The 15,269-nt window shown below is 41.0% G+C and overlaps 1 protein-coding gene across 3 annotated transcripts in view; it reads left to right on the top strand.

The window, feature by feature from the left end:
- LOC138810316 (tubulin-specific chaperone cofactor E-like protein) overlaps positions 1-9,404 on the top strand; it is a 51,665-nt gene extending 42,261 nt beyond the window's left edge. For all 3 annotated transcript variants that reach the window (XM_069997400.1, XM_069997402.1, XM_069997401.1), the window contains exon 8: positions 6,491-9,404. In XM_069997400.1, coding sequence (XP_069853501.1) covers positions 6,491-6,809 — 319 coding nt within the window. In that variant the 3' untranslated portion in view covers positions 6,810-9,404. The remainder of the gene's footprint in view (positions 1-6,490) is intronic.
- Positions 9,405-15,269: the final 5,865 nt, after the last annotated feature.

Raw genomic sequence — 15,269 nt, 5'->3', positions numbered from 1 at the left:
TAGCCTCAGCTGTGAGCACTGACCATGGACATGGAGCACTGACCATACACATGGAGCACTAACCATGCCCATGGAGCACTGACCATACACATGGAGCACTAACCATCCACATGGAGCACTGACCATGCCCATGGAGCACTGACCATCCACATGGAGCACTGACCATACCCATGGAGCACTGACCATGCCCATGGAGCACTGACCATCCACATGGAGCACTGACCATACACATGGAGCACTGACCATGCACATGGAGCACTAACCATACACATGGAGCCCTGACCATACACATGGAGCCCTGACCATGCCCATGGAGCACTGGCCATGCACATGGAGCACTGGCCATGCACATGGAGCACTGACCATGTACATGGAGCACTGGCCATGCACATGGAGCACTAGCCATACACATGGAGCACTAACCATACACATGGAGGTGTTAGCCTCAGCTGTGAGCACTGACCCTCCAGACGTGGAGGTGTTACCCTCATCCCTGAGCACTGACCATGCACATGGAGCACTAGCCATACACATGGAGCACTGACGTCCACATGGAGGTGTTACCCTCAGCCGTGAGCACTGACCATCCACATGGAGGCGTTACCCTCAGCCGTGAGCATACACGTGGCTGGGAAGGAAGGAACCCTCAGATCACTGTCTGAAACTATACAAATATCAATTCCAGATGGTCAGAGACATACATACAAAAATTAGAAGATTACCTTAAGCAATCTTTGAAAAGGCAAAGAGGTCCTTATTTTTAAAAAGTATGCAATAAGAATAAACTGTAAAAGACTCATGAATTTAACATTAAAATGCATTACTCTTTTAACAAAATAGGGTCATGTTATATAGCTTGGGCTGGACTGGAACTCTTGGTCCACTCAGCCTTCTGTAATCCTTCTGGGATTACAGGTGTGTACTAGCACTGTGGCTTTGCTGTGCATTTTCTTGTATGTATGGCTTCATTTAGCCAGCTTGCTTAACCCCCAGAAGACATTTGAAGAGCACCTGGGTTTTTCTAGACAGACTTTCTGTGAGCATCTCACACAGACGTTTTTATGTGAACGTAAGTTTTTGTTTCTCGGAATGAATGCTTAGGAGTATAATCACTAGATTCTGTGGTAATGACATTTACGGTACAATATCAAATTCCATCTTCTTTAATTAGCATATAGATACTCAGCTTTCCCAATGCCTCATCAATTGTTCTAGGCACTTTAATAAAAAAAATAAGGGTGTATTTCTGGGCTTTCTATTCTATTTCATTAGATATTATGTCTGTATTTGTGCTAGTACCACCTATTTTGTTTATTATGCTTTTGTAATATGTTTTGAAGTCAAAAAGTATAAGTCATCCTCCAACTTTGTTCTTTAGAATTGGTTTTGGCTATGTGGGATCCCTTCAGACTCCATATTCATTTTTCCTTTTTATTATTATTTAATTCTATAAATTTACTTCCAAACATGCTTTAGCTACATTTCCTTTTCATTGAATGAATTATGTTTTCTAATTTTTCCTGTGACTTCCTCTAACTCATGTTGTTTTAAATGCATTGTTTATTTCCCAGGTATTTGAGGATTTATAGTAACCTTTTTGATAATGATTTCTAGTTTAATTTTATTAGGGTGAAAGAATCTAAGCTATATTACTTCAGTTCTTTTAAACCTGTTTTGGTATGTTTGAGTAATGTTTTTGGCTTGGACTATGGTCTGTCTTGGTGAATATCACTTATGAAATAGAAAAAAAAAGTTCTGATATCAGGTGGTGTGTTTAATGTCAATTGTGTTAGGTCAGGTTGCTAGTACTTTTCGGGCATAAATAATATTTTCCGTCCTTGAAGGAAGACTATGGATGTCTCCCACAGTTGAGGATTTGTCTAGCTTTTTAATCTATCCATTTTTATTTTACTTATCTTCTATGTATACATTTGTTTTTGATCTAAAAACAGTATTGTTATCTCTTCCTGATGATTTTGTAGTTTCCTCCAGGCAGTTCCCAGACTGGCCAGTCTGTGCCATATAGTAAGACCTTGTCCCATTTAAAAAAAAAAAAAAAAAAAAAGACTGGGAAGGGAGGTGAAGGGTAAACAAAGGAGGAGGCTGCAATGCTTGGTAAGAAATGTATGCATTATCCTGCCCATGTAATTGTAACCCCTCTGTACAGTATGTTCTCAAATAAAATAAAATAATATTAAAAAAAAAAAAGAATAAGACTTAAAGGAAGCATTTGGTTTGGGGACTGATGGGATTTGAAATCAGGACCTTACACTTTAGAGTGGGCATTTGGAATGTAGAAGAAGAAGAGAACTTCTAGGATAATATTCCTTATTGTAATGAAATGGTGAGAAATAAGACTTGAATTCTAATTTCTATCCTTTCACTAGCCATGAGACTTTGTGTGTTATTTAATCTATATATTATATAATAGTCTCTAGGATTTCTTAGAAGGTATTGAAAATGGCAATGGTGATGGTACAAAATAAGGCTGGAAAGTTATCAAGGAAGCAGATCACAAAGGGTCTTTTTCTTTGTTTTCTGTTGATGCTATAATAAATGACTTTCAAGTTAGTGGCTTACTACAGTGCCCACTTACTCTGTAGGTCAGAAACCTGGGTGTTGTCTGGCCCAGGTGAGTGCTCCGCTTAGAGTTTCCCAAGGTGACGTGAAGGTGTCGGCAGGGCTGCTCTCCTTACGGGGCGGAGGCCCTGCAGCAGATCCCTTTGCAGGCACATTCAGGATGGTGGAGATGTCGCCCTCACCACACTTTCCGTGGGGCCTCACCATCTTCAAGCCAGCACTGGTGTGTCAAGCCCTTCTCGTGCTGCTAGTTACAGAATCTGTTTGTTTTTCTCTTTTGGTATTGTTGAGAGACATTTTTATTTTTAAATTAGTCTCACCCAAAGTTCTGTCTTCCCCAACTACATTAAAGAATTGGGGGCTGGAAAGGTGGCTCAGTGATAGAGTGCTTGCCTTGCATGCCTGAGGCCCTGGGTTCAATTCCTCAGCACCACATAAGCAAAAAGAAGCTGGAAGTGGTGCTGTGGCTCAAATGGTAGAGTGCTAGCCTTGAGCTGAAGAGCTGAGGGACAGCGCCCAGGCCCAGAGTTCAGGCCCCACATCCGGACCCCCTCCAAAAAAAGAAAAGAATTGGTACTTTACTTTTAATATGTAGGATAGTGGGGAGATCAAATGTGTGTTTTGTAATGATTACTTTGACAATAAAATAGTCAAGTATTCATGGTTACCCAGAAGACATGGAATGTCACAAGAAGTTTCAAGAAGAAAGGACTACATGCAGTCAGTAATGTCCTTACAAAATCTTTGGGAGGGTTGGAAGAACGGGCTTAGGCTACCTCCCCTGATTGCCTTTATAATAAAACCATAGAACAAGCCAAATCCCAAGGAAAAAGAACAGGCTGCTGTCCTTGGTGCTGATCACACTGCCTTAGTTGTCATCCAGGAATTAACCAGATGCTGGCAGGCTGCCCACTCCAGGAACACATTCCATGTACTTCAATCTGGTATGGAAGAAGATAATGCCCAAACTGCTCCATACCATAGCTGTTTGTTCTACCACCTCTGTTGAAACTGAGGGCAGACCGTGGTTGGTGAAAGGTAAATTTCATCTCCAAGAGGGCATCTACCAGGAAGAGGTTAGAAAGATTCTGTGGGAGCTTATCTAGTTTATGCATCTAAAGAAAAGGTAGCAACATGAGTTAATAATAGTGATCACGAATATTTGAGTTTGCAAGACATATAGGCATGAGGGATGTAAGTAGATTAATAAGGTATTTAGGAGGACAGTTAGTAAGATGTGTTAATGGATTGAATGAGAAAAGCGGAGAGGAGCCATAGGAAAAGAGAAATCAAATCACCATGTAGTTTCCGGTCAGGATAATTGGATAGCTTTTAGTACTGTCTACTGAGTTAATGAAAGACTAGAGAAAAAGATGTTTGAATGACAATTATTTCTGGACAAGTTAATTTTAAGAAAATTTTAGGACTTTGTAGTATTCCAGGTCATTTAATTTGTAAATACATTCACCCATTAATAGCAAGTAGGCCATTATTATGTCAACAAATACATTGTTGAAATTAATTCAGTAGGCTATAGTGTTGGATATAAACAAGTCTAGAAGTATTACCGCTATTGTGAATTTTAGCTTTGTATTTAAATAGATTCAAGGCTTACTTCTAGTTCTTTAATCTCATTATTGAATAATTGGTTTTGGTTCCTCCCTTCTCATTCCTCATAGGTACGCTGTTGCTGTTGCCCAAGTCCTTCATTGTGTGAAAATATCTACTTGTTAGACTTATTACTGACTGAAACTGGGTTAAGTATAATGTCCTTGGTCATTCCAGTTTACTTGGTCAGTAACGATGTTTTGATCCTCAAGTTTGTTTCTTAATTCAGTATGGTCCCTTTTCACCCTATACTATTGTCTAGCCGTTGTGTTTGTGTCTTGGTTTTGGTTATCATCCATATATGAATTTCTAGACCTTAGTATTTGTAGGGCATTTTCTTCAGTCGGGTTTGCTGTCAGAGTGAGTTCTCCCTCTAGTTCTCACTTACATATTTACGGTATTCCTTTTCTTCATTCGTTCTGCCGTGCTGTGGGTGTACGTGCTGCTTTATATCCTGTTTATTCTTCAGAGTGTACACTTCCCCTTCAACTGCCTCTGTGCAGGCACACAGCATGAGTTACCTCTCCTTATTCTAGCCATGGCTACTTCTGGCTGAGACCGGAGTGGTTATCCTGTTGACTTCTATCTCTGGAATTGAGATTGTGTTCGTTTTATACTCCATTTTTTATTTATTTGAATGAGTATGATAGGAGATGGAGTGGGGGAAAAGATGCTCTTAGACCTTTTGGGTCCTTTTAAAAGGTTATGTTGATAAACTATTACTTCTTTTGTTGCTCACAGTGATTATTTTTAGTCCTTTTTTATGCTGTTTTTGTCTGGGCATGGTGGCCTAGGCCTATAATGCCAGCAGGCAGGAGGCTGATTAATCATGATTAATCAACCACCAACCAAAGAACGATCAGGTTTTGGCTTAAGTTATGGGACAGTATTCTGTAGTCTGTGTGATCATATGAACCTTTTTTCTAAGAAATCTCCCCTAAGTAGGTGCCAGTTGTCTTTGGTTTTCTAAGGGGTATTTTAATAATGTAAGCTATGATGTCAGTACTTTTATTTGCATAGTAACATCAGTTGTCTAATTCTTATGACTGTCCTCTAAGGTCCTACCTTAGTGCAGGCATTATCACCCTGACTTGACTAATGAGGAAACTGAGATACAAGAGTGGAGTGAGTTGCCAAGTTACACAGCTAATTACAAGATGGGGTCAGACTCCAAAGGCAGAGGCAGGGCTATTTTTACCATTCTCTGTTACTCCATCTCTAAACACAGATGTCTTACTATGTCATTAATGTTCCTACCAACCTTATTATGACACCTTATGATTTTACTGAGCAAAAGTTCCAAGTGGAGTGGGAGAGGTTGAAGAATAATGTTATGTAAGTATGATAATTCTAATCTTTAATTTGCCTCTGTGTGTCTTAGCTATCAAAAGTCCTCTCAGTGTTTTCCCCTCTAGTGTATAGAAAGTTACCTGCCCCGTCCAATAAAACCATGCCCAGGTCCTCCCGGCTGGCAGTGGACTGGAGTTTCCACAGAAGAAACTTTACTTTGTGGACCCTATTCTCACTTTTGAATGTTCCTCTTGGCTTGATTTTTATTTCTGTTTTGATGAAAGAACATTCCTTATTTATCACAGCTGTATCCTTGCCTTTCACATAAATTGCTTTTATTACAGTTGGCACTAGACTGGTACCTTCAAACAAGGCTACATGGAAAGAGTTGGTTCAATGGCTAACATGTGTGTTTGTGTCTAAAAGTTATGGCTTCTTAAGGCCTCCGAACCTACTTCCATCTTCCCATTTATAACCAAGGTATGTGCCTAGAGAGCCGACCCTCCTGATGCCGACCCCCAGGAAAGCAAGCTCTTTGTGGAGATCTCACCTTTCTCTCTTATTTTTGTAGTACCTGCTCTTCTAAATTTGATTTTCTTTCTAAGGCTCCCTTATTTTTTCCCACTTTGTAGCCCAGGCTGGCCTTGAACTTGCCTTAGCCTCCTGAGTACTGGAATCACAGGTTTGTACCACAAGGCCTATCCTCTGAAGCCTACTCTTACATCATTCATGCATGGTGACCATCTTCAGGGGAAAAAAGTGCCTCTTCTCTCTGCAAGAATGTGCTTTCCCTGTGGATTCCACAGAGCTGTGTATCTGGTCACAGGAGCCACAGGTCATCCAGTAACTGCATTTGTTGGTTCATAGTACATACATTTGTGCACACATATGTACAGATACTACTTGAATGAAATAGTATTGGTGTTTGAAGCAGCAGTATAGTATGGAAGAAGTCCGTAGTTCCATGCAGTGTTAATGGAAGCTGCTGATGTTATTGTTTTTATTTTTCTAGATATCATGAACTGATCACAAAATATGGGAAGTTGGAGCCTCTGGCAGAAGTGGACCTACGACCCCAGAGCAGTGCAAAAGTGGAGGTGCACTTTAACGATCACGTGGAGGAAATGAGCATTCGTCTGGACCAAACAGTTGCTGAACTAAAGAAACAATTGAAAAGTCTAGTGCAGTTACCCACAAGCAGCATGCTTCTCTACTACTTTGACCACGAAGCTCCCTTTGGCCCAGAAGAAATGAAGTACAGCTCCCGGGCATTACATTCCTTTGGCATTAGAGATGGAGATAAAATTTATGTGGAATCCAAAACAAAATAACCTCTACCAGCCTTGTAAAAACACGCATATGGACTTTTCGCAGGGCACTTGTTTCCAATGTGGTTTTCTTTAGGAGGGAAAATGTTATTTTTGTTTTGTTTTGCTTTGAGAGGGGTTTTATATCTTTTTTCCCTTAGAATGGGTAAGGGGTTGTTTTGGGTATTTTCTACCACAGATTTCTTCTGCTCAGCCAGCAGACCTGGCTGTATCTCCAGTCCGTGCATCCTTTCTCATGGACGAGGACAAAGAGATCACCGGTTGCATGCTGCGCTCACGGGTTTGTCTGTCACTTGGTTATCGTGGCAGTTTAGATGTCCTTGTGCAGATGGCGTGAACCAGGTCCCCTCAGAAGGGCCGTGTCTGCTTCAGAGGTAGCTTACAGTATTCACACGTCAGCGAGAGCGTGTCCCAGTTAGAAGGGTACATGAGGAGCTCCACAGCAAAGACCAGTCCCCCTACCCTGTTCTTCCTTTCCCCCCTTCCCTCCTTTCCTTCCCTTGGACTATCAACATATACTTACCTAATAGTTTTAATCTGTTCTTAATTAACTTTTTTTTCTCAATTTGGGTTTTTTCCTCTCATTTCTCCCTTTTAAGATTTAAGCATTTTCAGCCTGACTCTGATCTCAGGTATCAGTAAGAACCTATGACTGTTAGGATCTTAAGGAAGGGTATGTGGAGTGTTAAGACTCCAGGTAAACTTTCAGCCATTCTGGAAGCACGGGCAGAGTAGTTGGCTCTCTCATATGCTATGATCTCACTGTTAACCGCCCTCCGCATTATGTTCACCATTATTTCCAAAATATGAAATGTGTCAGGTTCCAGGTTTCTTTTATTTCTACGTATGAATTCATTTCCTCACATCTTTCATTTTTATTACTTTAAGCTATTGGGAATAAAAGCCTGACTATGAGGAATCAAATAGAATCCACGGCCAGGAGAGCAGAGGGTCAGCTAATGAACTGTCCGTGGTATGCATGAAGGGGTGACGTGGGAGACTGGAGAAAGGGCTTTCCTGCCCCTGCCTGTGCCATCCATCCAATGCCCTTGCTTTTGCTTGCACTTTGCAAAAAGTGAGTGGGAAACTTTAATCAAAGGTAACTTTGATTCCCAGTTCTTCTGTGAGGTTTTGTGATGTCATAATTGCACAGTTCTTTTGTCTTAATTTAGTTACTCTTATAGAAAACAACTCTGCCTACAATCTATGAGTAAAGTTCAAGTGTCAAAACCTCCAAATTGCCTCCAAGTCATATTTTTTGCAGAAGCACATTTGAAGTACTTTTCCTTTAAAAGCTAGACCCTTACCTACTCTGACATCTTTTTGTTTGCATTCCTATCCCTTTATAAATCAGTTGTAATCAGTGTGTATCTTTCTTGGTCCTCCATGTTTACAAGTATGAGACAAGAAATACTTAGCTTTCTGCAGGTGGAAAGTAGGCAGGGAAAGTATTCTTTGGAGAATGCAGCTGTTCTCTGGTTGCATCTGACCTTTTGACCTTTGTTACTTAACTCCTCCAAATTTCATTTCTTATGAAATTTTTCCTTCGTGTATAGGTATTGTGTTTATTATTGCTACTTTAAATGTTTTCCTCTGCCACGTGGCAGATGCTTATTCTCTTGATGCACTTCAGGTTCAGCATCTGTAACGCCTTTGGCTCAGGCCTACTGAGCAGATCTGCACTTACTGCGCCCCTGCAGGTGGAAGCCAAAGGGTTTGAGGTAGATGAGCAGGGCCTACTCTCCGCTGCTGCAAACTTTAGCTTTCAAAATCATAAAGATGAGCCATGGAGATCCAGCCTGGTAGAGAAAAGAACAATTATTTTGTAGTCACATTTTCCTGACAGATTTTTAGAAATAGAGGGGGAAAGAAGTCTAGCAACAATGTCACAAAGATTAAAACTGTGGGTGCTTTGTGTATGTGCGCTTAAGTGCAGATGAGTTTGAGAGAGCAGTGTAACTGAGCCGGGCGCTTTTGTCAGCCTGGGAGACAGTTGGATGCATTCTTACGTTTTTGGAGTTGTAGGACCCCCCGCTTTCCCCAGCAGAAGGCAGAGTGAAGAGTGAACACCTACACTTCAGTCACAAGTGGAATGGTCATAATAAGATATTTTATATATATAAGAGTTTTATGAAATGCTTTTTTACTATCAGAGACCTGTTTCTTCCCTTATTACAGGGCACGGTGTTTATCAACTGCAGGCATAATTTCTTTTCTTATATGGCTGCATGTCAAGGGAACTTCTCCTCTAAGTCAGCTGATGTGGGTATTTTTAAGGCATTGTAACTAATGGTTTTAATGATTGCTGAAAATTTTTTTATTAGAAAAATGAATACAATTACTGGTGTTTTAGAGTTACCGAACAGAAGTAAATGAGAAAAGCTTTTTGAGCATGTGTACTTACAGACTCACTTGGGTGGCTAAGGAAAGATGCAGATTTTTTTTTTTTAATTGGTGCTGTGTAGACGCTTGTAACCAAACTACTTTTATAACAGGCCCAGAAGGAGGAAAGAAGAGATGATGGACCTTCAAGTCCCCAAGACTTGTGTAATGGGTTGTCGGTGGCTTATCCATACTTTAATATTAATTTCCTCCAGATTGAGTGGGAGCAAATTATTGACATTTATGAGGCAAAGTGCTGTCCTGGCCAGTATTACAGATAGGCTGTTCCAGGTACAGCATATTTTTTTATTCTTATAACTCTGTTATAAGAAAGGAAGGGATGAGCACTTTGATTTTTCATTTGGCCACAGAGCTGCTGAAGCTACATCACTTTTGAATCAAAATTGTAGAAATATCCCAGGTTGCTCTAAAGAAAAAAAGTCCAGAGTCATAAACCTATCGCTTAACCGTTAAAGTGTTGTAATTGTCCTTCCCACCATTGACAGAAGTACATAAAAAAGCAGCCTCCCCTTGTTTTTGTTTTGTATAAGATTTTTGACAAAAATGCAGCACAACACATAAGCCCACTTATATATAGTAAGACCAAATGTTATTACTTGGCAGGGTGGGGTGGGGGGCAGCAGTGAATGTTAATTTTAAAAAGGAGAAAAAAGCCGTGCTGCTACACTAGCCGTGCTGACGGCACAGAGGGTATTTTTTGCACAAATTGGTGGTGCCCGCCTGAGGCCTCCCACAGATAGCTGTTACTAACGCACATGAGCATGGCTTGTATCTGGGTAGTGCTGTTTCATGGGCACCGAAAACCTGAATTCAGAATCCGCCGTTCTGAGCAGTGTCGTTTCCGTTCATGGATGTGATTTTTCATTTCATGTTGGATTGAAAATGCAAACTGCTCTCCAGACCACCCAGAAGTGCTGTGTGTCTCCAGATGTGTGGTGAACTCTACTGTTCTTCATAGGTGCTTCCTTAAAATGTATGTCCATTGTAGTGGTGGAGAGGGACTGGACTCTCTCAGGCTCTTGCCAGTTATCTCCTGCAGTTAATGGAAATATATACATATATATCTATATATATTTTATTTAGAGTATAATTTAAACATGAAGGTCTATTCTTTGCACTTTTTATTAATATACAGAGAGATAATCTTTAAAAAATTAAAAATTCAAGTCCATTTTTGCTTTGTGTTCTGATTTTTTTCCTGGAGTGGTGGGTCAAAGGTATATGTTTATACAGCTAAAAATAGACAGTGATTGGTTCTCTGGTTATGTTCTCCGGGGAATTGGTCTACACCAGGAAGTTCCTGGCCATTTGAATGAACTGGACTGGGACCTTGATGGAAGTGAAAGTTGCAGGAGAAGGATTTGGAAGAATAGATATTGCTTTTCTGTGAGCAAAATTTTATACTTTTAACATGTCTTCTGCCCTCCGTTTTAGTTCTCCTTGACACATTTAGCACTCCTTTTCCCCCAGTAAGACTGAAAATCTCATTTGGTGAAACAAAAATATAGCCAGTTTTTGTTCAAGGGCTACTTTTTTTTTCTTTTTGAAAATAATTTTCTAGAAGTATTAGAGAGTTTGAGCTCTATCTGCTTATGAATAATTTCTTCATTAGCCATTGTGAATTAAATTACTACTGAGAAGATACAAGCCATACTTTATTTCTATATTTCAAAGGCAGCCCATAAACTGCTCCCTAATGCTTCAAAAAGGCCTAATGTCTAACCACTTTTAATTTAGGATTACATCTGCTTCCTATTCAAATTGCAAAGAGTGGTAACTTTAACGTTTGTGATGAATTCTATTTAATCATATTTGTTTTGAGCTTCTCTGAGTACTTACAAAGTAGCCCCATGTATCTCGATAGCCCATAACCTCTGGACTGAACACAATACGAGGTTGACCTTCCAATCACACTTTCCTTTCCATCTCCTAGGAAAAGAAATTTCTGTCTGTCATCTCAGTCCTGCAAGGTCAGCATTGTCATCCCCATTTTCTCACTAGTGGGGATATGATGGACAAGCAGATTAAGTCACATGATTGGCAGGTGTCAACAAGACCAGGATTCAGACACAAGTAATTTGCTTTATCCATGCACTGGACATTGAATCTATACTTGTGTGTCCTCTGCTGAAGTTCTCCTCCATCCTTGGCCCCCAACACCTGCGGTGTTAGGTTTTGTTTAGCTAACATGCTAAAATGAGGCAGTGTTCAACATTCGTTCACTAAATTGACTCTGAAATGGAGTATCTAAACCAAGACTTGAATATGCCCTTGTGCTGATTCTTGAACGGTGATGTGTTTGGCACATCTCCCGTCCCCCTGTGTCTCAGGTACCACACTGGGTGCTGGTGGTAGGTGCTGCTGACATGACTGACTGAACCAGTCATGGGATGCGCCCAGCACCTTTAGAGCTTGGTTTCAGCAGAACCAGTGGTGAGAGAGGACGTTCCGTTCCAGCTCAGACTTATATCAAGGAGGCCCACTGTTCCACAGGAACTTAAGCTTGGTGTTTCTTTAGGAAGGAAAGGAGTTAGCTCATTATTTACTAGAGCCTTTATGGTTTTGTTGTGGGAAAGGATGAGGCTGAAACTGATGTAGCATTCAAGAAGGAGTCTTGTGGAGAATGAAAGTACTGAAAAATGGAGCAGATGTGTTATCTATTACCATCTGCAAGATCTAGCTTCACCGAGTACTTAAGGTGCAGTTTGAGTCTTTTGAGTCTACCACAGGCTCCCATGTCACTGAGTAACAACTGAGGTGTTAAAATAAGACCAGGAACAGGAGAGGCAGACATTAACAAATGCAGACTACAGAGGGAAATGTTTAGTGAAACATCAGACACATTTCAGGGCAGGTGTCAGCTGTACTTACTGAGGAAATATGAGGGCAGTATGAACGGCTTCACTTGTTAACATTTTGCTTTAAATTTCAGATTGTCTGACAAGAAGGAGACTTGAAAACATTTAAATTCAATTTTTAAATAGATAACATGTACATGGTCCAAAAGTCAAGCGATGTAATGAAGACATACAATTGAAAAGCTCCATTCTATGGCTCTGCTCCATCTTTTATTCATCCCTTGTGTGCATACAAATCATAGTAGACAAGAATCTCATAGTAGACAAGAATCTATATTCTAATTGTTCCCGCATAACACATGAAGGTTACTGTATTAAGCACTACCTTGCCTCTTGCTTTTTATTTTGCCTGTTATCTATCTCAAAGAACTCTAGTAGAACACAGAGTCACCTCCCTCTGTATATACTATGTTTACCTTGTATATAGATGGACCATAGTCCATTTAACCAATACCCTATTTGCTTACTTTTGAGTTTTTTCCTTCCCTTTCCATCTCTTCCTCATTCCTTTTTAAATTAAAACTTTTTGATTTGCTGTAGTGAACAGCATATGTTCTCTGGCATGCATGAATACATCTGTGGAATGTATTACTAGAGGTGAGATTGCTAGATCAAAAGGTCAAAGTATCTGTAATTTTTATTTGTGTCAGTCGTGGGGCCTGAACTCTGGGCCTGGGCACTGTCCCTCAGCTCTTCAACTCAAGGCTAGCACTCTACCACTTGAGCCACAGTGCCACTTCCGTTTTTTTTTTTTTTTTCCTGCTTAGTGGTGCTGAAGAATAGAACCCAGGGCCTCATGCATGCAAGGCAAGCGCTCTATACTGAGCCACCTTCCCAGCCCCTGTAATTTTGATTTGTATGTGGATATTGCCAAACTAGTCTCTACTGAGGTTATATAAAATGAACATTCTCCCCCACTCCCTGGTTTTACTATTTGTAATATTCCTGCAAAGTCAAAAGACTGCACTGGCCTTGGGCTTGATGTGATTTCTGGTTAGTGCAGCCAACCTGGCCTTCTCCCCATCAGGCCATTGCAGATCCAGGCACTTACACTCAACAAAGAACACAGTTGGTGAGCTACCATCTTGCTTCCTTGGTGAGATTCCACCCCTTCAGTAGAAGCCATTATTTCTCGTTAGCAATGTATGAACATTGTTTCAGCAGAGTACTCATGAAAAGTGATGGATTACTTGCCCTAAAGTCCCATGCTTATTATCTGTCATACGCTTTCGTCTGAATGGCTCTTGTCCCCAAGTCTCTTGTAGAGGAACTGCATGGGGTTCTTTGGAGGATAGGGATTGTACTATGTCTGCCTCTCCACTGTTGTTTTTAACTTTCTTCCAAATCAGAGCAAGGATACTCTCTTCAAAGGGATGCTTCGCCCACTTCTTAAGCAAACACATGGATGCTCAGGAAGCTGGCATCATCTGAGTTGTACTATCTGTACTTCCCCAGCAGATCCCAATACCATGGACTCACTACCATCTTCTGTACCCAGATTTCCTAGTCAGGAGCTACTTCACCTGAAATTCTATACCCATGCAATAGACCTTCCATGGTGCTAGTTGAAGCCCCTGAGCAAGAACAGTATACTCAGATGTGTTAGACAAATACCTGAGGAAAGAGTTTAAAGGAGATTCTGAGGTTTCAGCCCATCAGTCAGCTGGAACCATTACTTGGAGCCCAGGACAACATGGTGGCAGCAGGAGCTGTTCATCTCTTGGGAGCTAGGAAGTAGAGTATAAGGCAGAGAACATGCTGTGGTCTCAAGGACCTACCTCCTCCACACAGCCCCCCTTTCTACAGTTCACCACCTCCCTGTAGTCAACTCAGATTTTGAATTGATCAGTGGACTGACTCACTGATGTCAGAGCCCTCATGATCTAGTCAGTTCCCCAAATCTCTGCCTCTGCACACAGTTGGCCTCAGGACCAAACCTTTAGCGCATGAGCCTATTTGGAAGGCATTTGCATCTGAACCAGGTGGCCCACTGCCCTTTGTGTTACACTATGAAAGAAGGACCACCATCTTTGTAAGACACAACCCTCTTGGGTGACAGACTCCAAGCCCCACCTCCACTCCACCCTCCTCTGGGCTAAATCTTAACAGAAATCTTTGTCCACCTCATACACACCTGTATACTTTTAGACCCAGCAGCAGTCCGGCCCCAAGAAGGATGAAAAATTTGATATGGGCCAAAGGGGGTGGGATATTAATATTTCTGAGTAAACGGGAGAAAAAGATGAATGCAATTACCAATTACTATGCCATTAGCAGTTTTTAAATAAAATCAACTGCTTTGCTCCCATACATTTAGGTTGCTACGGGACTCAACGCAATCAGGATTGAGCAAAGAGATTTCATCTCTAGGTGAGTCTTGGATTTGAGTTTAATTCACTTTACACCAGGCTCCCCCAAAACTACATTCTGTTACCCAAACCTGCGCCTTTCAGAAGGAAGCAGCCATGTGTCATCTGTGAATGGGTATATGGAGAGGACTCAAGTTACTAGCAAAAGAATAAACTCATTGTACAAAACCTACTGAATTATCACAGGTTTCTGGGGGGCTTTGAGGGGAGGGGAATTGAATAATTTAGATTACAAATTTAGTTTCCCCAACCCTCTTGTCCATTTTAAGACAATCTGCCTGAAACCAGAATTGTCATTTCATTTTTGTGATCTTGTCAGGGAAAAATGTGGAGTAGTTTTTAAACTCCTCTTGGTTTACAAAAGAGTGACCTGCTAACATTTGAGTTACTGTTTGCTTAAATATCTTAGGTAATGTGGTTTATGCCAAAGCCAATGGCACTAAATGCTTGGGAGCAAAACCTAACATGGATGTTTTCTTCTGTTCACTGGACTTTCTAAATCCTCTGCCCCATGCCCATCCACTGCCCCTCCCAGCCTAGAAAGTCTCTTGGGACATCAGGAGGGGCATCCACAACTTGCTTGGGATTTCTTTGTGGAAATTTCTGCCCACACTTTAGGTGCCTTATTCATTTGGTTTGTACCTAAAAAGTTCCTTGGCCTAGAGACTGTAACAGAGAGAAAGAAGGAATAAAACCTAGAAAAGGTAAGGAACATTTCTTGAAATACCTCATGCAATCCTGGGAGAAAGCAAAGGACAGCCTTTTCAAGAACAGATTTAAAAGAGCGAGTGGGGTGGGGGTTGTAGAAAACTAACTTCATTTAAATGTTAGAG

This window comes from Dipodomys merriami, unplaced genomic scaffold (genome assembly GCF_024711535.1).
Source record: "Dipodomys merriami isolate MVZ:Mamm:240054 unplaced genomic scaffold, mDipMer1.0.p SCAF_103, whole genome shotgun sequence".
Lineage (NCBI taxonomy): Eukaryota > Metazoa > Chordata > Mammalia > Rodentia > Heteromyidae > Dipodomys > Dipodomys merriami.
This window is presented reverse-complemented; position numbering and strand designations above follow the sequence as displayed.